We start from the raw sequence: 25,165 nt of genomic DNA, 5'->3' as shown, positions 1-25,165 counted from the left end.
GCACTATTAATTTATTCTCAAATTACATGACTTGCTCATTTGTGGGGGCAGGAGTAGGTAAAATAGGTCTTGCTTTAGTGGAAAAATCTCATTGTCATTATCTTGTAAAGAACAGGTGAAAAATGGACGCAATTATTCAATAACAAGAAGATTAACAAAGAACATCTTATCCTAAAATTTTCCTAGCAGCTATATTAAAATTGTTTGAGATACAGATGCACACATATCACATTCTCTCATATCTATACACAAGAGCACACACACACAAAATAGGTGATATATTTTCTATTATATATAACATATACGTGTATATATATAAACAGATATATACACACACATTTAGCGAAAATATATAATACCTATGAGGTATACTTATAAACAATAAGTAATAATAGAAAAGTACTGCCTTGCAATGATAGATTCTAAAGAAATTTAAAAGCTACGGATTATTTGTGAAAGAAATGGGCAATAATTAATTAGATGCTCGTTTAAAGTTATGTATATCCCCAAAATCCTTTTTTAAAGAAAAAATTCATATTTTTCTTTAAACCAGTACACATATATGGGTACAAACATGTAATTATGCTTTAAAATATATACTACTTCTCATTCAGTACCTTAAGCATATAAGGGCTTTAGTATATGTATATGCATATAGATATATGCATGTGTTTATACACATATGTATATGTGTATGCATACATATATGATATATAGTGCATATGCATATGCTATACAGTAAATATGTATGTATAAATAAATATACTGTATATAATATATATGCATATGTATATGTGTATATATGTATGATATTTATGTATGTACACAAACATATATGTAAATAAATGGTTTAACATACATATGTTTGTTGAAAATGTGACCAGCTCACCAGAAGAAAATCTGGGAGAACTTCTAAAAATAATCTTGAAGTGGGAAGGCCTTCCTAAGTTGGAAATCATGAAGAAAAAAGACGTAAATTTGGTTACATTTATAGGCTTATATATTCAGTGAATATATTTTTTGAAAATGCACAAGAAATTCAACAATGGTTGCCTCTCAAGAGTGATACCGGCAGTTTCAGGTGGGAAGAGATTTTTTAAAACTTTATGACCTTTTATACTGCTTTATTGTTTTTTTGCCATATGCATACATTATTTTAATGATAAAAGCACACCTTTAAAAAATGTCCCTCAATCTCTTATTCTCTTTGGTAACATTAGTGCCATATCAGTGTTCATATCTGAACACTGATATGGCACTAGGTATTATTAGGTAATAATACCTAACACTGCACCTAACACTGCATAGGTATTATATATATTTTTCACTAGTCCTTTAAAGTCTGGTGTGGTGATCATGGCCCTCTCGTCAGTTATTAGCCAAAGCAAAGTGGGGATCTGTGTGATTCATTTCAGTGTCATGGGTATTCATTCACTATGTTCCATACTAGACATTAAGGGGATAGGGCTGCCCGCTGGTAACTCAGAGTCTAAACACTAGTGAATTGCTAGGTTTGGAAGTGGGGAGGAAAAAATGAATAAGTGCATCTAATGACTGGCTTGATAGACAAATCCTAAGGTACAGCGATCTGTCACTAGGCACTTTTCTTATCCACTCTGAGTCATCCAACAGTCTTAGGGATGGTCCTCTAAGAGGAAAGATGACCATTGTCAGGAACATTACCCTAGGATAACTGCAAGAAGGTCAACGTAAACACCAAATCCTGGCTCTTTATAATAAAAGAAAAAGACTTATTCGCATGTACTATAAGAAAAGACGAAAAAAATTCCTAGAATGAAATATAAAGACTCTAACTTATTATGTTGTCTGTGTTCAAAACCTGTTGTTTCCTGTTTGATTTTTTTGGAACATATAATTCATATTCTCAAAGAGAAAATACTATACATTTTAATTCTGTTGTCTGGACAAGACCCAAAATGATTTGATTTATAACAAATATAGAGCATAGAGCATCTTTTTAATAGGAAAATGTGTACATTCATTTAACAGGAATTTACTCTTGAACATTCATCAGACTCTGTGCTGGGAGCTGGGGACTTTGGCATGAGCAAAACCAGATACTAACACTGATAAAATAAAACCCCAGTAAACGTAAGCTGTAGTGTTGTGCAAATGAGTGTTGTGAAAGAGAGACACATGGTGCTACGAGTGCTGTAATAAGAAGGTTTGATCCGATCAGGGAGGTCAGGGAAGGCATCCCTCCAGGGACCATGCTTGGGTGGTTAACTCACTGAAGCCAGGGAGGTAGGAGTTCTCCAGACCCAGGGCACAAACAGCGGAGCAGAGGCTGCCGGGAAGGACTGAAAGGCGGCCAATGGGGCTGGGCACAGAGATGCAGGCAAAGCCAGGCACCAAATGAGGCCAGGTGAGGGCTCCAAGACCATGTTGATAGTTTTGTCTTCATTCTAAGAAAATGTGCTTAGAGTTCTGGATTGGGTTCCCAGAAACACATCTCTACTACGGGAATCTCTCCCACCTTCCACCTCCTAAGCAGTCGGAATGGTAACTCTGTACCTCTACATCACTAATGGTTAGTTCCAATCTTATAGCAGGGTATGCCAAGGAAAAGGGTTGGAGGTAGGGAAATAGGAACATAAGGGTTCTAGAGCTCGGAACTGGAGGAAGGAAGAGGTCACGGCTTCTTATTAAGGAAAATCATTGGGCTTTTTTCATTTCCAGCTTTATTGAGATATAATTGACATGTAACACTTTGTAAGTTTAAGGTATACAATAGAGTGATTTTATATACATATATATATGTATTGCAAAATGATTACCACAATAAGGCTAATTAACACATCCATCACCTCACATAGTTACAACTGTGCATGTGTATGGTGAGAACTTTTAAATATACAATATAGCATTGTTAACTATAATTGCCATGTTGTTATTACATCCCCAGAACTTATTCATAGTATAACTGGAAATTTGTACCCTTTGGCCACGTTCACCCATTTCCCTAACCCATCAAGCTCTTCCCCTGGCAAAAACTAATCTGTTTTCTGTTTCAATAAGTTTGTTATATTAGATTCCACAAATAAGTGAGATCAGATAGTCTTCCTCTGTTTGACTTATTTTACTTAGCATAATACCCTCAAGATTTACCCATGCTGAAGGAAATGGCAGGATCTTCTTCTTTTTATGACTGAATAACATTCCATTATAAATCTAAATTTTCTTTATCTGCTCAAATATCGATCTGTCCACTTAGATGTGGACACTTAGATTGTTTCCATGTTCGGCTATTGTAAATAAAGTCTCAATGAACACAGAGGTGCTTATATTTCTTTGAGATAGTAATTTCATTTCCTTCAGGTATATACCCAGAAGTGTAATTACTGGATCTTACTGTAGTTCTTAATGTTTTGAGGAGCCTCCATACTGTTTTCCTTAGTGGCTGCACCAATTTCCATTCCCACCAACAGTGTGCAAGGGTTCCCTTTTCTCTACATTCTCACCAACACTTGTTATTTTTTGTCTTTTTGGTAATAGCCATTTGAACAAGTGTGAAATGAATTTCATTGTGGTTTTGATTTGTGTTTCCCTGATGATTAATGATATTGAGCACCTCTTAAAGTACCTGTTGGCTATTTCTATGTGTGTGTGCTCATGCCAGTGTCATACTGTTTTGATTACTATAGCTTTGCAATATAGTTTGAAATCAGGAGGTGTGACAATCCCAGCTTTGTTTTCTTTCTCAAGATTTCTTTGACTATTCAGAACCTTCTATGGTTCCATACAAATTTTAGTATTTTTTTCTTTTTCTGTAAAAAATGTCACTGGCATCTTGATAAGGATTGCACTGAATCCACAGATTATTTGGGGTATTATGAACATTTTAGTAATATTAATCCTTCCAATCAGTGAACACAGAATGTCTTTCCATTTATTTGTGCCTTCTTCAATTTCTTTGAAGAATGTCTTAGAGTATTCAGTGTACAGACATTTCACCTCCTTGGTTAGATTTATTCCTAAGTATAAAGTTTATGTTTTTGATGTTATTGTAAATGGGATTGTTTAATTTCTTTTTCAGATAATTTGTTGTTAGTGTACAGAAACACAACTGATTTTTGTATAGAGATACTGTATCCTGCAACTTTACTAAATCCATTTGTTAGCTATAACAGTTTTGTTTTTGTTTTTTGTTTTGGTTTGTTTGTTTGGTGTAGTCCTTAGGATTTTCTATATATAAGATTATGTCATCTGTAAATGGACAATTTCACTTCTTCCTTTACGATTTGGATGCCTTTTAATTCTTTTTCTTGCCTGATTTCTCTGGCTAGGACTTCCAGTATGATGTTGAATATGAGTCATGAGAGTGGGCACCCTTGTCTTGTTCCTGATCTTAGAGGAAAACTTTTCATAATGTCACTGCTGAGTAAGACGTTTGTGGGCTTATCATATATGGCCTTTATTATGTTGAAGTATGTTCCTTCTCTACCCTATTTGTTGGGTTTTATCATGAATGAATATTGAATTTTGTTAAATTCTTTTTCTGCATCAACTGAGATGATTGTTATTTTTATATTTCCTTCAATTAATGTGATGTATCACATTTACTGATTTGCAAATGTTGAACCATCCCTGCATCCTAGGGATGAATCTCACTTGATCATGTTATATGATCTTTTTAATGTGCTTTTAATTCAGTTTGCTAGTATTTTGTTGAGAGTTTTTGCATTCGTCAGGGAATTTTCTTACATTCGTCAGGGAAATTGGCCTGTATTTTTCTTTTCTTATAGCATCCTTATCTGGCTTTGGTATCAGGGTAATGCTGGTCTCTAAAATGAGTTTGGAAGTGTTCCCTCCTCTTCAATTTTTTGGAAGAGTTTGAGAAGGATTGAAGTTCATTCTTTAAATGTTTGGTAGAATTCACTAGTGAAACCATCTGGTTGAGGGTTTTTCTGTGTTGAGAGGTTTTTGATTGCTGATTCAATCTCCACACTCGTTTTTTTATTTCTTCACAATTTAGTTTTGGTAGATAGTGTGTTTCTAAGAGTTTATCCATTTCTTCTATGTTGCAATTGTTGATGTACAGTTTTTCATACTAGTTTCATGATCCTTTGTATTTCTGTGGTATCAGTTGTAATATCTCCTCTTTCATTTGTAATTTTATTTATTTGGGGTCCTCTTTTCTTCTTGGTTAGTCTAGCTCAAAGTTTGCCAATCTTGTTTTATCTTTTCAAAGAACTGACTCTTGCTTTTGCTAATATTTTCTATTGTTTCTCTACTCTTTATTTCATTTTTGTCTGCTCTAATCTTTATTATTTCCCTTCTTCTGCTAACTCTGGGCTTGCTTTGTTCTTTTTAGTTCTTAGAAGTGTAAAGTTAGGTTGTTTATTTAAGATCTTTCTCTAACCTTTACATATGCATTTATTGCTAAAAAACTTCCCATTTCAATGTGCTTTTGCTGCATCCTTCAAATTGTGGTATGTTGTCTTTCCATTTTCATTTGTCTCAAGATATTCTTTCTTTTTTTTTCCTTTTAATTTCTTCTTGGTTATTCATGAGAGTGCAGTTTAATTTCCATGTATTTGTAAAATATCCAGCTTTCCTCCTGTTATCAATTTCTAGTTTCATTCCATTGTGGTCAGAAAAAATACTTGTTATAGTTCCTATCTTCTTGAATTTTTTGAGACTTGGTATTACATATGACCTATTCTAGAAAATGTTCTATGTGCACTTGAGAAGAATGAGTATTCTGCAGCTGTTGGACAGAAAGTCCTCTATATGCCTTTTAAGTCCCTTTGGTCTATAGTGTCCTATAAATATCCTTGAGTTTCACACAGTCCTAGACCAAACTCTAATCAACTCCTTTGTTTTCTTTGAATGCCGTGAAGGACAGAGCCACCATCTCTCACCATCCATCACTTCCCCAGTAGGTTCTTTCCTACCTCACTCCACTGTAGAATGCACAACAGTTTCAATATTCTTACCCCTTTTTTCTTTTTTTTTTAAACAAAAAAGCCAAGTGGTTGCATTTAATGGTGTCCTTAATGATGCTTTTTTTTTTAAACTTCTTTATTGGAGTATAATTGCTTTACAATGGTGTGTTAGTTTCTGCTTTATAACAAAGTGTATCAGCTATACATATACATATATCCCCATGTCTCTTCCCTCTTGTGTCTCCCTCCCTCCCACCTTCCCTATCCCACCCCTCTAGGTGGTCACAAAGCACTGAGTTGATCTCCCTGTGCTATGCAGCTGCTTCCCACTAGCTATCGGTTTTACATTTGGTAGTGTATATGTGTACATGCCACTCTCTCACTTTGCCCCAGCTTCCCCTTCCCCTCCCTATGTTCTCAAGTCCATTCTCTAATAGTTTACTCCTTTTTTCTAATGCTTTGAGTAAGCATAAAGTTTCCTGGGTTTCCTGAGGATCACTGCCATGATAGACAAAAAAAAAATACACTGGGCTATAAAAGGTCAAGAGCAGTTTCTTCAGCATGGCAGTTTCATTGGGCACTGGACTTCTGTCTTGGAAGGAAAGCTGTAAAAAGATTGTGATGGACCTGTTGTAGGAAGTACTATGGAGGCTGGGAAAGTGATCAAGGTTGCCCTGGTTCTGGGAGGGGGGAGCCTGGTAGGAAAAATAATTAGGAAAACCCCCATCTTCCCACTTACCTTCCCACTTGAAACAGCTCTAACACTATGGCCCCATTTAAGATGGGCATTGCATTGTCTCAAGTGAGAATGAAGGAGTGAAGTGGAAGCAGTCAGTAGTTAAAGGGATGGCAGCAAAGAACATTGAGTGTAAAGAACAGGAAAGCAAAGGATGTTCTCAAGCACAAACTGGTCTACACGTTCCAGGTAATCCTCTAGCCAGTCTCCTTCTGCCTGGGAATGGCTGTCCTGCCATGAAATTGCCAGCACACTTGCCCCAGCTTCTTGGCATTTCTGTATCATCTTGTCACTCTTCTGCTTCACCAATTCCTCATGGTCACCATATTTTCTACTTCTTACCTCACCCCATGGCTGGACAGGTAGTTTGGAGTGAGGTCTGCTGGGAGAAAGACTAGACTAGGATACCTCCTATACACCCACATGTCTGCATGAACACACACACACACACACACACACACACGCACACTACTCTTAGGTCCCAATATGCCTTTAACATGTGCAGATACCTTAAAAAAGCATTTCAGGGGCTTCCCTCGTGGCGCAGTGGTTGAGAGTCTGCCTGTCAATGCAGGCGACACGGGTTCGAGCCCTGGTCTAGGAAGATCCCACATGCCGTGGAGCAGCTGGGCCTGTGAGCCACAACTGCTGAGCCTGCACGTCTGGAGCCTGTGCTCCGCAACAAGAGAGGCCGTGATAGTGAGAGGCCCGTGCACCGCGATGAAGAGTGGCCCCTGCTTGCCGCAGCTGGAGAGAGTGCTCGCACGGAAACGAAGACCCAACACAGCCAAAAATAAATGAATAAATAAATAAATTTTTAAAAAAAAAGCATTTCAAGTCAAGTATTTTTACATTTCTCAGACCCTTGATTCATATGCCTATTTTATTCTAGTAATGAGGCATATTTTCATTGTTTTATGAAGGATGAAAAAAGCTGATGAGTCCTCATTTCCTTCTATATGCAACATGGGAAAACAGCACTCCGTGCACTTCTCTTTCTTTTTCACTATGGATGAAGGGATTAAAATATTTGCAAAGTTGAAAAAAATTGAGAGGCAATAATTTAGGATGCTAACCTTTCCCCATGGCAGTGCCAGCAGATCTTTCCAGCTTGCTAAGAGATTCAGAATTTGTGGAAGCTTGGAGCTCCTGAGCTGCTGGTGATAACTTTCACAGGTTCCTGTAATTATATGCAAGGGCTGGCGTTTGTAAGGTTGGTTGAATGCCTGGCTTTTAAACTGGAGCATTGGCAGTGTACCATAGGAACCATAAACCACAGGATGGGTACCCTCCTGAGGGTTAATTTTACAAGAAGATTTATTGGAAGAGGGCTATAAAATTACTTAACAGGTAAGTAACATAGAGTTTTTGTTTAAATAGATAGATTATATTTATGCTTTAGAATACAATGTGATATTTCAGCTAAAAAAATAATTCCTCACTTGCATAGGCTAAGCCCTGGGACCTCAAGGATATAGATGTATCAAACTTTATCTTTAAAGGGGCTTTGATGATATAGTGGAAGAAGCACTGATATGATACAAAGAGAGATGAATGTGCAGGTACTTTCTATATTAACTGAGTCTTTATGAGTTATTGACAATGAATCCAATGGCCTGGGGTAGGGTGATCCCTATTAAAAGGATTTGGCTAGAAAAAGAAGCTTGGGTAGAAGAGGCAGGGGTGGGAATAGGGTCCTAGAGGAAGTATGGACGTCATGACCTTTATAGGGATGTCCTTGGGACTTAGTTCTAAAAAAGCCTCAGTTCAACTTTTTTCTTTTCTTCTAATAGCAGACGGTATATATCAATTTTATTCCCACCTAATGTACGAGGAAGATTTGAACTGAACATCAAAGAAGAGATTAGTGAATGGATCATCTGGGACTGTAATCTTATATCCTCCTAATTCCCAAACCTTACCCTTGCTTCTCTGCCTTGTTGGTGGAATGGGCATCTAATATCAGTTTTCATATGAACTAGTTGTGTATGGCAAGGCAAGTCACTCAATAACCCTGGGTCTCGTTTTTCCCATCCAGAAAAATAAGGAGCTAAGACAAGTATGATTTACAAAATGACTTCCAACCCCAAGAGCCTATGGTCTCAGAAATTTTTTTAAAATGTGCAAAATTTGGGGGTACTTTTGGCAACACAAAGCAAGCATTGATTGGGCCTTTTCCCTCTTCAAGCCAAGTGGCAGGATAACTGTTATCTACTCCTCAAGGTTTCCTAGGAAGGAAGCATTAGAATGCTGTCTTACAGAACCATGATTTGGTTTTGTCCATCAGAATATCCCATCTTACAACGTGGAACTTCACTTTTGAGACCACAAATAACTGTAATAATTTTGCCTCTCTTATCACTGAAAGTTTTTATTTATATACAGACAAAACGAAATGTTTTCATTCTTAGGGTTTAGATAAACTGTTGTGAGCTTAGAATTGATGAAGCAAGTTGACTTATTTTTTAATCAGTAGGCTACAGTGGTTATGGCTAAGCGTGATGTAGAAAGCCTGCCATGATATTACCAACAGGTGTCATTTCCATATGGCTAAACTCACAAGGCTCAACCATAGGACCACCTCAGAGGGGGCTGAGAGGCGACAACTGGCCTTCAGAGAAGCAGCATAAGGAAGCCAATAGAAAGTGGGGTGGTTCTGATGATAAGACTGATGGCTGGTGTCATTCAGAACCTAAGTAAATCCTTAATAAATTACTTAGAAAATACATTCAATTAGTAAAAAAGTAAATTACTTGTTCAATAGTGTAGACACTCTTCTACAATCTAGGTGATAGAAGTGAACAGAACACTCAAAGCTCCTATCCCTGAGGAACTCAGACTCCAGTGGGAAAGTAAGAATGATAACAATAATAAAATTACTATTAACAGTAAAAGTAATAATAATTGGTAAATGTTTATATATCTGATACCATGATAAGAATTTTAATGTATTATCTAATTTAACCTTACAACAACCCCATGTTACAGGCATTGTTATCACCATTTGACAATTGAAGTTAATAAGGCCCAGAGAGAGTAACTTGCCTGAGGACACACAACTAATGATACACAGACTCAGAATTTGAACCTAGATCTATGTGATCCTGAAACCCAGGCCCATAGCCACTTTGATACATGCCCTCCTACTCCATATTCCTTGTTACTCTAAGGGAACTCCAAGGCAGTGATACTCAAAGACTGATCACACACCATGCTACAAGACCATGTTACAAGAAACCTACATTACCATCTAGGCAGGCAGGACACCAGAATCATGAAGCAAAGGTAGCCTTTGAAGGGGCTTGAGAGAAAGTAGGCAACCAAAGAATGGAAGTGTTTCAGGATGATTAAAAATTAACTAGATGATAAAAAATAAACTCACAATGGATTAAAGACCTAAATGTAATACCAGGTACTATAATACTAAAGGAAAACATAGGTAGAACACTCTTTGACATAAATCACAGCAATATTTTTTTTTGGATCCATCTCCTAAAGCAAAGGAAACAAAAGCAAAAATAAACAAATGGGACCTAACTAAACGTAAAAGCTTCTGCACAGCAAAGGAAACCATTGACAAAACAAAAAGACAACCTACTGAATGGGAGAAAATATTTGCAAATTATATTACTGATATGGGGTTAATATTCAACATATATAAACAGCCATTTTCCCAAAGAGAAAAAGCAGATGGCCAACAGGCACATGAAAAGATGCTCAACATAAATAATCATCAGAGAAATGCAAATCAAAACCACAATGAGATATCACCTCACACCTGTCAGACTGGCTATCATCAAACACAAATAAATGTTGGCGAGGACATGGAGAAAAGGGAACCCTCGTACACTGTTGGTAGGAATATAAATTGGTGCAGCCACTGTGGAAAACAGTATGGAAGTTTCTCAAAAAACTAAAAATAGAACTACCATATGACCCAGCAACTCCACTCCTGAGTATATATCTGAAAATAACAAAAACACTAATTTGAAAAGATACATGCACCCCAATGTTCACAGCATTATTTACAATTGCCAAGGTATGGAAGCAACCTAAGTGTCCATCAACAGATGAATAGATAAAGAAGATGTGGTGTATATATACGATGGAATACTACCTGGCCATAAAAATAATAAAATTTTGGCATTTGCAGCAACATGAATGGACTTGGAGGGCATTCGCTAAGTGAAATAAGTCAGACAGAGAAAGACAAATTCGGTACAATATCACTTATATGTAGAATCTAAAAATATACAAAAAAACTAGTGAATAAAACAGAAAAGAAGCAGACTCACATATATAGAGAAAACTAGTCATTACCAGTGGGGAGAGGAAAGAGAATAGGGACTATATAGGGGTAGGGAGAAAAAAGGGAGTCATTATGGGATTATATGAAATCATGTGTGTGAAACTTTTGAAAATTGTAAAGCACTATAGAATTTTAAAAATCTTTTATTCAATAAAATCAAAAATTAAAAAAAAATAACTAGAGAACACCATTGTATCAGTTCTAATTTGTACATTTAGATATATAATTATACCTAAATTAACTGTATATAAGCATTATTCATAATAGATAAAAAAGTAGTAATGAATAAGTATATCCATGAACTGATAAATGGATAAACAAAATGGAATACATCCATGTAACAGAATATTAAGAAAAAGGAATAAATTACTGATGCATGTGTAACATGGATGGACTTTGAAAATATTATGCTAAGTGAAAGAGGCTAGTCACAAAAGACCACATATTTTATGATTTCCATTTACTTGAAATATATTCAGAACAGGCAAATCTATAGATACCAAGAGTAGATTATTATTTGCCTAAAGCTGGGGAAGAGGGGTTGAGGAGTAACATCTAATATGGGGTTTCTTTGGGGGATGATGAACATTTACTAAAATTAGATTATGATTATGGTTACACAGCTCTGTGAATCTACTAAAATCATTTTAAAAGGAAGGGTTTTATATTATGTGAATTATATTTTAATAGAAATGCTGAAAAATTAACTGCATATAAAAGATTGGGCTCGGTTATTATTAACTGACTCTTCCGTTATCCTCTTAAAATCTAAGTGAAATCATTCCTTTCAATAAGTAAGAACATAGAAACGAGGGTGTGATAGATCTCAATGATTACTGAATCCAGAGTCTGGTCTCTAGAGCCTTTCCTACCATTGGATTTCCCTACCATTCATTCATTCATTCATTCATCTATGACACTGTTTTTCAAGAGAAGTTTTAGGTTTACAACAAAACTGAGAGGAAGGTACAGAGATTTCTCATATACCCCTACCTACCCCCACCCATGCAGAGCCTCCCCCATTATCAACATCAAGCACTAGAGTGGTACATTTATTACAGAGATGAATTACACTGACATATCATAATCACTCAAAGTCCATAGTTTACCTTAGGATTCGCTCTTCACATTGTACATTCTACAGGTTTGGACAAAAATGTAATGACATATATGGATCATTATAAAATCATCCAGAGTATTTTCACTGCCCTAAAAATCCTATTCATCTCTCCCCTAACCCAAACCCTGGCAAACACTGATCTTTTTTTGGTACCTGTAGTTTTTTCCTTTTCCAGAAAGTCTTATAGTTGGAATCATACAGTATGTAGCCATTTCAGACTGGCTTCTTCACTTAGTAATATGAATTTAAGGTTCTTCCATGTCTTTTCATGGCTTGATTGCTCATTGCTTTTTAACAGTGAATAATATTCCACTGTCTTGATATACCACAGTTTATTTACCCATTAACAGACTGAAAGACATCTTGATTGCATCCAAATTTTGGCAATTATGAACAAAGCTGCTATAAACATCTGTGTGCATATTTTAGTGTGGACAGAAATTTTCATCACCTTTGGGAAAATACCAAGGAGCACAATTGCTGGATCACATGTTAAGACTATATTTAGCTTTGTTAAGAAACTAGAAAACTGTCTTCCAAAGTGGCTGTACCGTTTTGCATTCCCACCAGTAATGAATGAGAGTTTCTGTTGCTGCACATCCTCACCAGCATTTGACATTGTCAGTGTTCTGGATTTTGGACATTCTAATAGGTGTGTGGTGGTATTTCACTGTTATTTTAATTTGCAATTCCCTGATGACGTATGATGCAGAACATCTTTTCATATGTTTATTTGTTATCTGTGTATCTTCTTTTATGAAGTGTCTGTTAAGGTTTTTGACCTATTTTTTCATTGGGTTGTTCATTTTTTATTGTTGAGTTTTCAAAATTCTTTGTATATTATGCATAACATTTCATTATAAAATTCATCTTCTGGAAATATTTTCTCCCAGTCTATGGCTTGTCTTCTAATTTTCTTGATATTGTCATTCACAGAGCATAAGTTTTCAATTTTAATGAAGTCCAAATTATCAAAATTTTCTTTCTGGATCGTATCTTTGGTGTAGTATCTTAAAAAAGCATCATCATACTCAAGGTTATCTACGTTTTCATCTACATTGTCTTCTAGGAGTTTTATAGTTTTGCAATTTACATTTAGGTCTATGATCCATTTTGAGTTAATTTTTGGGAAGGGTGTAAGGTCTGTGTCTGGATTTTTTGTTGCATGTGGATGTCCAGTTGTTCCAGCACCATTTATTGAAGAGACTATCTTTGTGTCATTGTATTACTCTTACCCCTTTAACAAAGATCAGTTGACTATATTTACATGTGTCTATCTCTGGGGTCTCTATTCTATTGAGTTATTTGTCTATTTTTTTCACCAATACCACACTGTCTTGATTACTATAGCTTTATAATAATCCTTGAAGTTGGGTACTGTCAGTCCTCCAACTTTGCTCTTTTCCTTCAATATTGTGTTCACTAGTCTAGGTCTTTTGCCTCTCCATATAAGGTTTAGAATCAGTTTGTAAATATCCATAAAATAACTTTCTGGGATTTAAACTGGGATTACATTGAATCTATACATTAATTTGGGAAGAATTATGCCTTGACAATATTGAGTTTTCCTGTCCATGAACATGGGATATCTCTCCATTTATTTATTTATAAAAATGGACTTTTTTATACTAACCTTTATCCTACAACCTTGCTATAACGGCTTATTAGTTCCAGAATAATTTTTTTGTCAATTCTTTTTGATTTTCTACAAAGACAATCATGTGGTCTCCAAATAAAGACAGTTTTATGTATTCCTTCCCAATCTGTATGCCTTTTATTTCCTCTTCTTAGCAAAGACTTACAGTATGATGTTGGAAAGAAGGGATGAGAGGGAATATCCTTGACTTGTACCTGATCTTACTGAGAAAGTTTTGAGTTTCTCACCATTAAGTATGACATTAGCTATAGGTTTTTTGTAGATAGTCTTTGCCAAGTTGTGGAAGTTATCTACTAGTCCTAGTTTACTAAGAGTTTTTATCATAAATGGCTGTTGGATCTTGTCAAATGCTTTTTCTGAATTCATTGATAATTACATGGTTTTTCTTCCATAGTCTGGTGATGTGACAGATAACCTTAACTGACTTTTGAATGTCTAACCAGGCTTGCATACCTTGGATAAGTCCCACTTATCATGGCATCTAATTCTTTTTATACATTTTTGGATTTGATTGCTAATATTTTGTTGAGGACCTACTTATTCTGTAGTTGTTAATTAAACAAATATTTATTAGAACTACTCTACATCCAGGTGTGGTAGGACAGAGCTTAGAGCCCAGTTTCATAAGCTAAGTCTCAACAGAATAAAAGTCTTGAGTAAAGAGAAAATAAGTTTTATAAAAAATTTAGCTGCTTAGAAAGATCTGGGAATGTTTAGGTGAACCTAAATTCATTTAAAACATTGTGAAATAAATTCAGGGCAACAAATAGAGGTGAGGAAATTTCATGTTGATTTTATTAATTTCAATTCAATTTTCAAACACTTGTGGGAAACTCTCCCTGTTGACCATGGCTGAAAAGAGAGACAAAGTGTAAAAAACTATTTTCTTCAGTTCTAAAGATTCTAAGGAAACTCCCTTTGACTGTTCAGGAGGCTTAGACTCATATTCATGTTATCATTCTCTCTGTCTCTATCTTTCTGTCTCTCTGTCTCTCTTCCTCTCTCAACATCTGTCTTTCGGTTCTATTTCCACCCTACTATGATCAGACTCTTCTCTAAACTCACATTTCCCTAGGGTTTTTTGGTACACAGGATGTTGATCTATATCTGCTCAGGATCTCTGATATGTTTATAGAAGGATATAGCATCAGAAGCTTAAGGTGTTACAGAAACAAACTATAATCGATTCCTCCAAGGATTTCTATGGAAATGGACAAGAGTTAGAAATGTAACAAATGATACAATTATTTATTCATTCTCAATATATTGATTTTAGTTTCCACTGATGTGTCTGCAAATTTTGCAAGAAGTATAGTACAAAAAATGTAAACACAATTGACGTAAGATCTAAATGTCTAAATATACTGGCTGACAACTAATAATAGGTCACTGTACTGATGCCTTAAGAATTCCATACTTTCAAATTGTTCAGGATTCAGGATTATAAAGACATTTTAATAAAGTAGATACTATAAAAATCACCAACTATTCTTGCCAAATACAGACTATCATTTTTCAAAAATATTTGCCGATTCTGTGTAGAATCAAACTGCTCCAGAATTAAATTACCTATAAGTGACCTGTTTGATTTAATTTGATTTTCTTTCCCCCTTGAGCAATGATATCTAGAAGGCCATCATAATTCAATGCCCTCTTCTTGCTACATAAAAGAATCGTAGTCAGACACGCGGAATACAAGGCACACTAAATTTCCAATCTCCTTTGTAGTTAGGTTGGTCATGAGACCAATTTCCCTCCAATGAAAGGGAGATGAAAGTGATAAGTGTTACCTTGAGTCCAGGGACCATCAGATAGGATGTATGCCCATCCTACGTGTTTCTTTCATTAGAAACGAGAAAGGTAACCATATGAGAACAATGCCTTATGAAAGGCAGAACGACTACTTAACACCACCGCACATTAATGTTGCCTTGAATGATAGAGTGGAACAAATCCTCCCCAAGCAGAATGCTCACTTTGGAACTATTTGCATAGAAAGAAATCAACATCTATATACACTGAGCCACTCTATTTTGGAGGCTCTTTGTTACAGCAGCTTAGCTTTACCCTAACTAATATGGTCTCTTTCAAATGCATTTCAAGATGTTTTCTTAAAAATAGAATCATTGACTAAAAAGGATTTGACATGAAAATCATTGTCCTAAAGAGCTAAACATACTTGATTTCTCTAAGAGCTTTCAGAATTATTTTTGAATTCCTTTCTAAAGAGAGCTGAGTTATGTTTATTTAAAGTCACCCTTTAGATACAAGTATGTATAAGGAGCAAATAAAAAGGAGTGTCATTCAAGACTGGATGAGAAAAATGAGCAAGTGCATGGAAATTATTCCACTGATCAAATGGAAAGCGTGGTCCATTCTTAGGAAGTTCTTTAGGGAGAGCATTTTATTAGTGCTCCCATTTTTCAACATGGCTGAAAGATATTCCCAGGCTTCCTATTAAATGGATAGGCTTTGTAATTTACTGAAGTGGTTTTCCTATTTCCTTAAAAGACTTACTGTTTTGATACTTTTTCTATAAGAAAAGCCATTTTTAAAATGTAACATAATAATATATGGCAGCTTCTGAGGATGGGGTGACTTGGAATTCATTTCTGCATTCTAGTCCTAAGACCAATTTTTACCTTGACACAGTTGCAAAGAGGTGGACATTCAGACCTCAGAAACAGTAATAAAGTTGTAATCTTTATTACTTTTTGAAACACTTAATCTTTCAATTAAGTCCTAAAATTGTTCAATTTGAACAGAACACCAGGGAGAATGACACTGGTTTCTGCAGTACCAGAAAGCTAGGTTTCCAGGATTTTCATTTCTTTTGGCAGATCCCCTGGGGGAATCCTGCCCATGGGTCTCACTGTCATTTTTATGTAAGCTGAACTAGCATATTTTGTTGCTAGATGCTTGAAACTCTCTTCCAGTGCAAAGGTAGTACTTTTGGTTTCTTAGTTTGATGCATTTTTATTATTAAAGACTCATGTAGTTTAGAGAGAGTAAAAGGGGAGTTTGTACCGCATTTTGTGGGATGAATGTATAAATGTGTACATGTGTGACTGAATTTGCTAGAACTGTCTATTCAAATGATAAGTACTCAGAGGATTAGAAACAATAGCTATAATTTCATTGTCTGTTAAACTCTTTCTCCAGTGCTTCATAAGGATCAGTTCATAAAATATTATTCAAATGTGATAGAATTAAGATGGGTTTGTCCCCAGCACTGCATTTTCCCAAAGGGAAGTAAGGTACGCTGATTCTAATGTTACTTCCCTTTGAGGGCCAGCAATTAACTCAAGGATTGCCAAGAACAATAACACTTCCTACAGTGGGAATAATGTTCCCAGGACAAAAAACACAGGATGTCACAGAAGGGAATTTATGAGAGAAAAAAGAGTCATCATTAGACCACCTGAAAGGAAGTTTTCAAAGCAAATGGAAATATCAAAGGGAAGAGAAGAAAGCCAGAGGGAGGAGGGGAGCTTTCAGGGGGATGAAAAGGAGGGGCACACATTTTTGTCAATTTTGCTCTGGTTTCCAAATGCATTACATAAGATAACTCTTCCAGCAAGCCCAGAATTGCACAGCCATGGTTGTCACACCCTCTGAAACCTGTCAGCATTTAAACCTGACAGAGGGCATGCCCTTAGCATTGCCGTTGGAGAACGCTCTGGTTTTTTTCCAAGTCATGTCTGTGAATTTAAACATATGTAGTGATAAAAATATTTGCCAAGTATATATAAGGTAAACTAAACATCACGTAGATCTCCTATTTTTTACCAGTTAGAAGCAGAAGAGCAAACTTGAATGCAAATGAGAGAGGATTCAATTAGAGAGTTGTGTTCTGGCAGCATTTCATGGAAAGCAGAGGGAGACAGGGTGATTTGATAGAAACAGGCCTTCCACGTTGATAACAGAAATCTAATGAATAAATATGGGAGCTGCTTTCACTAAGTTATGCTGCACTTAAATTTTTCCCACAGATTTCCAGCCAATAACTCAATGTCTGAAATTCCTTCCTCTCTAAAAACACCATCTTGTACCTGGAAAGGAAGATTCAAGTTTTTTTTTTTTTTTTTTCTCCAGAAAGAATATTTTCTCAATTACTCAAGGGATACACTTTTCCACCTGGACTTCATTTCTGTTAACTATATTGACTCTCATAAAATAGACGAAAATTATTTTTGCTGTTCACTTCTCAGTAAAAATTCCATTACTATGGATCATGTCTAGCCTCTTGTGTTAAACTTATTAGCACCAGAGTATCCAAGTTGGGCTCAAAGGGCAGAAGGCACATGCAAGATCTGAAATGTTCATCAGGGAAGTTCAAATCTATCCCTCTGAGACCGGTTTAGTGGCCAAATCAAACCTTTAACTGGGATCTGGGAGTTTAAAGCCCCTGTAAGCCTCATCTGGATCTATTTTTCCAAAAGTAACACAGGCCTTGCTTTGGTATTTTACCAAATGTGGCTTTTCAACCTGAGTGTAAGCAGGCGGTCTGGTGCCCTGTGGAACCATCCTGGAAACATTACATTGGGGCAGCAACAGCGGTGCCTGAAAATCAGAGTGGAAAATTCTGTCTCCTCGTCCAGGGAAACTTCAAAGCAGGCAGGGCCTGCTCCCATTGTATTTCTCCCTTAAATCGGGCTGAGTCACATGGTAGATATTTTTCAGTCTGTGTTCTGGAAAAAGGTACAGATGGTTTTGTCTCCAAAAGGTTAGAATTAAGGAGAGGCTGGGAGAGGAATTGGTTTCCGCCGTGGTCTCCAGTGTCCCCAAAATACTGGTGTGCCCGGATCCTTCCAGACATGCTTTGAGTATGGTGATGCTTCCACAAAATGGAAATGCTTACTGTTGACATTGCCCTGGTATGAGATCATCTTGGCAATTAAATAACTCAAACCCCTTCCAAAGATGGTTCTACCATAGTCAAAATTTTTGTTCTGATAGAAGAATTAGAGTTACATTGAGTTTTGGGGACATAAATCTAAAAGTGAAGGTCAATCCAAAGCAAACAGGTATCTGAGAAATTACAGCAGATGGGGAGGGGGCTGGGACTAGGACATGTCAGGAAAAGTCGGAATAGGGCCCCAGAGCAACAGGTATCCCCCTGAGAGACCATCATCCCATGGGCCATGATAAATAACAAAGCGTTTTGTTTTGTTTTGTTTTGTTTAAGTGAAGTAGAGTGCTGTATTTATCTTGATTTTCTTTTTTAAGAAAACTTTATTGGAGTATAGTTGATTTACAATGTTGTGTTAGTTTCAGATGTACAGTAAAGTGAATCAGTTATACATATACCCAAAGAAGACATACAGATACCTTGGTTTTCTAACTGAACAAGTTCTTGAGTTTTCATTTCCCCTTGTGAAGGTGGACACTGCCATGCTTACAGATATCATTCCTAGTTTGAGAATGTGTTTTAGAAGCACATTTGTTTTTCCTAAAATAGAGATGTTTGCCCATTAAGAAAATACCAACCAGGAAGCTTTCTCTGCCTGTTATTTTGCCAATCAACAATTCTGCTTCTTGTATCATCAGTTAGGCAACAATTGGGGTTATAATCATTATTGTTGTCACCAAACAGCAATTATTTCCTGAGCTTCTCAGGGAGACACAATGCTAGACGGTGGGTGTGCATAGAATATGCACAAGTGAATCCCTGCTCATGAAAAAAGCTCCAGATTGGCTATGAACACAGGATATATTAAAAAAAAAAAATCTATGGAACAATATGAAGAGGCAGTTGTTAATTGTCCAGATTACAAATGCTGAAAGAGTTCAAATGATATAATGACTGTCAAGATTTGGCATATTCAAGGAAGACTTCTCAGAGATCAAGCTTCAACCTATATAAGTGTGTGTGGTGTGTTTTTGTTTGGGGATTGGGGTAGAGAATAGTGGTGGTGATGGTGTGTGTGAGTTTGGTGCTTGTGGGTGTGTTATAAGGAAGGGGCACAGAATTGGACCTGGGAAGGCACATGCCAGGTTCTGAGACTCATCAACTCATTTGTGTGTAAGAGAAAATGTGTCCATGATGGGTGGATGTCAAGAAATTTCTCAAACTATATTCTGGAGAAAACACTAGTCCTGAGAAAGTTTGAGAGAAGAATAATTTCTATGGACAAATAACCCTAGGAAATACTCCAAAGTAAATTCCCCCTTTTAAAGATGCAAAGGCAAAGGAACATATAAAATTCTTGGCACAGCAACTCACATCCTCAAGAAGAGATTTTTTCCCCCCTTTCAAATCTTGAAAGCGCTGGTTTAGGGAGATATATAAATTGCCTATTGTTCAGTCTAGAAAGAGTCTACAAGTAACAGAATATGATCAAAGGCCCCTGAGCAGATGCAAAACATGCACCAAGTGTTAGTTTAGAAAAATTCATGTAGTAAGGTTTAGAATATGGAATAAGAAGGCAAGGCCTGGAACCAGGAGACTGTTCTGAATATTTGCTCATAATCCACCAAGCATGACTTGCAAAGTGTTGGGAGTTTTATTTGTCTGCTTTTAACTCTTTTTTTTCTTTTTAGCTGTGGACCACTTTCTTCAAATAAAGTATTCTTTCAAATACCAATAAGTAAAGATAAAAGTAAAATTGATCTAGATAATAGAGGAGGCAGAACTAAGTTCTGAATAAGAGCAAGAAAACAACTGACCTATAAAATATGAGTACTTAGGAGAGAATCAAGGGCTGATCAGAAAGCTATAGTTTCACAAGGGACATATGGCATAATATTCAAGTTACAAAATGCTAAATAGTTCAGAAAGAGATCTGGAGTAATCTAAACATTATTAAAGATCTCATGGAGCTAAAAATAATTCTAGGTCTCAAGCACAGGTGCGTCTAACCAAAGACAACATGGCACCTGACTTTGCAGGCATCAGCCTCACTTTGAAATTTACTCAGAAACTAGAGGGGAAGAGAGATGAGTAGCCAGGACTTGAAAACTATATTCTTTGACCTAGCATTGTGAAAACTGACTGAGCTCATGTGGTGGAAGCCCTCCAAGCCAGTGACATGACTCCTTATCAGTGCCTTTCTCAACAGTCTTCAATATTCCCCTCCCACCCAACACAATGCTGTACTGACCTGGTTATTATACACTGAGCCATGTTACTCTAAGGAGGAATCCCTGCCCTTCAGGGATTGAAATTAACCAAGGGCCACTTTAGTTTTTTTTTTTTAAAGATTTATTTATTTTATTTATTGATTGATTGATTGCTATGTTGGGTCTTCGTTTCTGTGCTAGGGCTTTCTCTAGTTGCGGCAAGCGGGGGCCACTCTTCATCGCGGTGCGCGGTCCTCTCACTATCGTGGCCTCTCTTGTTGCGGAGCACAGGCTCCAGACGCGCAAGCTCAGTAGTTGTGGCTCACCGGCCCAGCTGCTCCGCGGCATGTGGGATCCTCCCAGACCAGGGCTTGAACCCGTGTCCCCTGCATTGGCAGGCAGACTCCCAACCACTGCACCACCAGGGAAGCCCCCACTTTAGTTTTGATTTAGTTTTTACTATGCTCTCTTCAGCCTTTCATTTTAGTGTTCCCTCCTCATCTTCCTTTACTTTTCTATTTCCTTTTCCTGCCATTTCCCCCTTTCTTAATGCATCGTGTTAAATTCAGCTTCTGAAAGTCTTTGTACACTACCATAAGATTCTCAGAGACACAATGGACATCGACAATACGACATAGGACTGTTTTTGGAAGCCGGGTTTTTGCTCGTTTTTTTGTCAAGGAAAATCAAGATTGTCATAAGAGAACATTTTCAAAAATCAGAACCATTTCTGTGGTGGAGTCTGATTTGCTTTTAGACAAGGTGAAATGAAGATTTGGGCGCTTGACCAAGTAAAACTTTGCATGTAATACTTCCTTTAAGCAAATATATAAGTAAGAGTTATAACTGGGTATCTGTGAGGCAGAAAGAGTGGCCATGATGGGGATAATGGTGCAGATGGTCCAGCTTAGCCCACCAGCCCAGTGTCCAATGTGTTTCTACAAAGACAGGCTGTAGTGGAATCCAGAGAGAAAAAAAGCATGCCTTAAATTTTTAAATAATGTCACCAAATCTTTCCCCATTTAATTTGATTCAGGCCTCCATTTTCCACTTTATTCTCACCAAAACCTTCAAAAAAAATACCATATTAAGAGGAAATAAGTCTCCTATCTTTGATATCACTTTAGCTATCCTTCCCCTATAGTGATGAACTTAAATAATTTTTTACATTTGTACATATTTTATTTTTCAGTTAAGAGTCTCCATGTGAGAAGTTTGAACTCAGAAATGTCATAATCTATTTTGCTTGATCAGAAAACCCTAAAACGACAAACTCTGTTTTAGCTGAATGTGTAAAACAGATTTATTAATGGCCTGAGATAAAAAGCATAGGGATATGTCATTGTAGGTAGAAGAATATTTAGAGAGCTTTAGTCTAGTGAAAACAAGTAATGATAAAAACATTTTGCTTCCATCTGTAAGTGAAGCAGCCACTACTTAAAACAATCTATCAATACCAGAAAAAAAAATTTGCATCTTATTAAAAGTATTTGTTTTTATTGTCACATTTTTTTTTTAATTTAAATATACGGACATATACGTGTGTGCATTTTAACACTTCTATTATTTTGTAATTCTCAACAAAATAATGGTAATGTTAGGTTTTATATGCATTATGATTCATCTAACAGAAAAACCTGACTTTATTAAAGAAAATACTATTAGAGGTCAGATCCTACTAGAGCAAAATTTTTACCTAACAAAAGACGTTAAGCCACAGTGCATCTAATCATTGCACATGGTATGCAATACAACTAAATTCAACAACACACAAAATATCCAAATAGCCTCTCGAGATTCCTCAATGGGATGTGACCTGCATTTTGAGTCTCTTTATATCACAGCAAACTATATGCATCAGAGAACCTCTTATTTTTCCTGTTAACCTTGATTTTAACAACAAAATAAAGAAATATAAACATTACCAAAAGATAGATCACTTACCATAAATGCCTGTTGAGATGCAGGGAAATGCCTGTGAATAAACCACAAAAATAACAATAAATTTTAAAGGCACGATTCTGCTCACACCCGACATCATCTATTTCAACATCTGTTTTGCTTGATAATGGGATGCCCTCTACTCACATACTCTGAGCTCTGAACCCCACTCAGTTGGAATAGGAGACATCGTGGAAATGGCATATTTGATTAACTGAAAAATTTTCTTTACCAGCAATTATGCCAGCTCACAAGAACCAACAGTTAAATTTCCAGGAATCTTGGAAACCAACTGTTAAACAATTATTAAGAAATTAAATCACATAAACCTTCAATGAGCTAAGTCATATCTAAAACAAATAGTCATCATCGCTTCCTTGTGCCACATTCTACTATTACCTCTGCTTTTAAGATGACTATGTCTATCATACATGTCTGGTGGAAATACTATATACCAGTAGGCTACTGCGCATCCTGCCCCAGCTCTGTGTTAAGTGACATCATGTTGGTGGCATAAAATCTGAAAATATCAATCAACGTTCATGGTGCACTATACATGTGGGTCAACTGAAACCAGACGTTGGCTATGGATACAAAATTTTGATAAAATTTAACAAAAGGATTCTGTAAGAATCAATTGGCTATACAGAATTTCTAACAGAGGGTATTATATAGTCTATTCTTATATTTAAGTTGTGTGCTATACATTCTTTGTATCGGTAAAATTAAAAAATAAACTTACAGGCATGCATAATAATTTTTTTGAGTCATTTTTTAAACATTTGCTGGCAAACCACTGCTTATACCATATGCTATGGATTGAATGTTTGTGTCCACCCAAACGTATCTGCTGAAACTCTAATGTGATGGTATTTGGAGGTGAGATGTTTGGGAGTTAATTAGGTCATGAGGGTTGAGCCCCCATGATGGGATTAGAATTCTTAGAAGAGGAAGATAGCTAGCACGCTCTGTTGTCCACTAAGTGAAGTACAATGAGAAGACAGCCATCTGCAAACCAGGAAGTGCGCCCTCACCAAACACCAGATCTGCTGGCACCTTGATCTTTGACCTCTCAACCATGAGAAATGAATGTTTGTTGTTTAAGCCACCCAGCAATTTGTTATAGCAGCCCAAATTGACTAAGACACTGTATTTTACTTAGCAATATTTAAAGAATTTGATGAAAAGAGTGAATGAACAAATGTAAATAGAGTTAAGTCAAAATTGAGCTTTCTAACGATAGAAAGGGATCTGAGCATGACGATGTCCTCTGCTAATGTACCTTTGTATAAATTTGATCAAGTTGTTTTCATCTTTGGATTTTCCCATGGAAAATGCAGATAACATTTACCATATAGAAGTATGCTGTAGGAATTAATGACAGAATTTTTTTAAAAAGGACTGATACTGCGCTAGAAATTCAAAAAACTGAAGTTGCTATTGACTGTAATAACTAACATTATGATGGGACTCAACTATAATGAAATGTTTAAGCCTTTTTTATTCATATCTTTGGGTTAAATGTGTACTACATTTTATTTTCCTTAACATTTTTATAGAATATATGTTTATTCCCTTTACTTGGATATTCTATTTAAAAAGTCACAATTTACGTGATTTTGTTTTAGACAGAGTAATAATTGACTCTGTTAAGCTTACCTATATGTCCGTGAAATGATAGATTTTTTTTTCTGTTCCTTTACTAGTAAATGCTACTGTTTCTAATGAGAAAATAGGACAGTTTCTGGAATGGAGTAGGGGCTATTTTTTAAATGAATTAATGAGTTAATTCTTTGATTCCTTACATTCTTGAGGTGCCAATAAGTTCTGAAGAATGTTCCTGAATAACTCAATCCATCCAATGACATAGAAACATGAAGAGATAGTATGGAGCAAATTCTTCTGAAAATATTGTAGTCTTTTTAGAGGCATTCACCAAGATTATCCACAGGCTGCAGTCTGCCTGTGGAAATCAACTGCATGCTTACTAATAGTAAGGGCCAGAAGTTCAGGAATGGCCTGCTCAGAAATACAAATTAGAGAGGATTCAGAGTCATCCCTGTAATTTGTGCCATGCTCACTCATGTTTCATTGTGCCTTTTAAATGAGGTAGAAAGAGGCGGGTTTATAGCTGGTGCCCCAGGAATTCCATGGAAGCAAACTGAACACGTAACATCATCTATCTTGTGCTCCGGGTAGACAAAGAGAAAACTTTGAGAATGCCTGCATCAAGCCATCAAGCGGAAACTAGAAGATACTAGAATGTTTTCCAGGAGCCAGTCTGCTTGAAATCCCACCTGGGGGTTCTTCCCGTTCATGATGTTGAGGAGTTTACTTAACTGCTCTGAGAATCCTCTTCAGTAGATGGAAACTCTAAGGCTCCCCTAAGGGGTTTGCGGGAGGATGAGGAGGAATAAGGAACACAGAGCAC

General features: G+C 36.4%; 1 protein-coding gene across 4 annotated transcripts in view; it reads right to left on the bottom strand.

Moving 5' to 3' along the window:
• MACROD2 (mono-ADP ribosylhydrolase 2) overlaps window positions 1-25,165 on the bottom strand; it is a 1,990,905-nt gene that overhangs the window by 589,176 nt on the left and 1,376,564 nt on the right. For all 4 annotated transcript variants that reach the window (XM_082359151.1, XM_082359149.1, XM_082359153.1 and 1 more), the window contains exon 7: window positions 22,738-22,768. In XM_082359151.1, the coding sequence (XP_082215277.1) occupies window positions 22,738-22,768 (31 nt within the window). The remainder of the gene's footprint in view (window positions 1-22,737; window positions 22,769-25,165) is intronic.

This window comes from Balaenoptera borealis (assembly GCF_965194805.1).
Source record: "Balaenoptera borealis genome assembly, chromosome: 16".
Lineage (NCBI taxonomy): Eukaryota > Metazoa > Chordata > Mammalia > Artiodactyla > Balaenopteridae > Balaenoptera > Balaenoptera borealis.
This window is presented reverse-complemented; position numbering and strand designations above follow the sequence as displayed.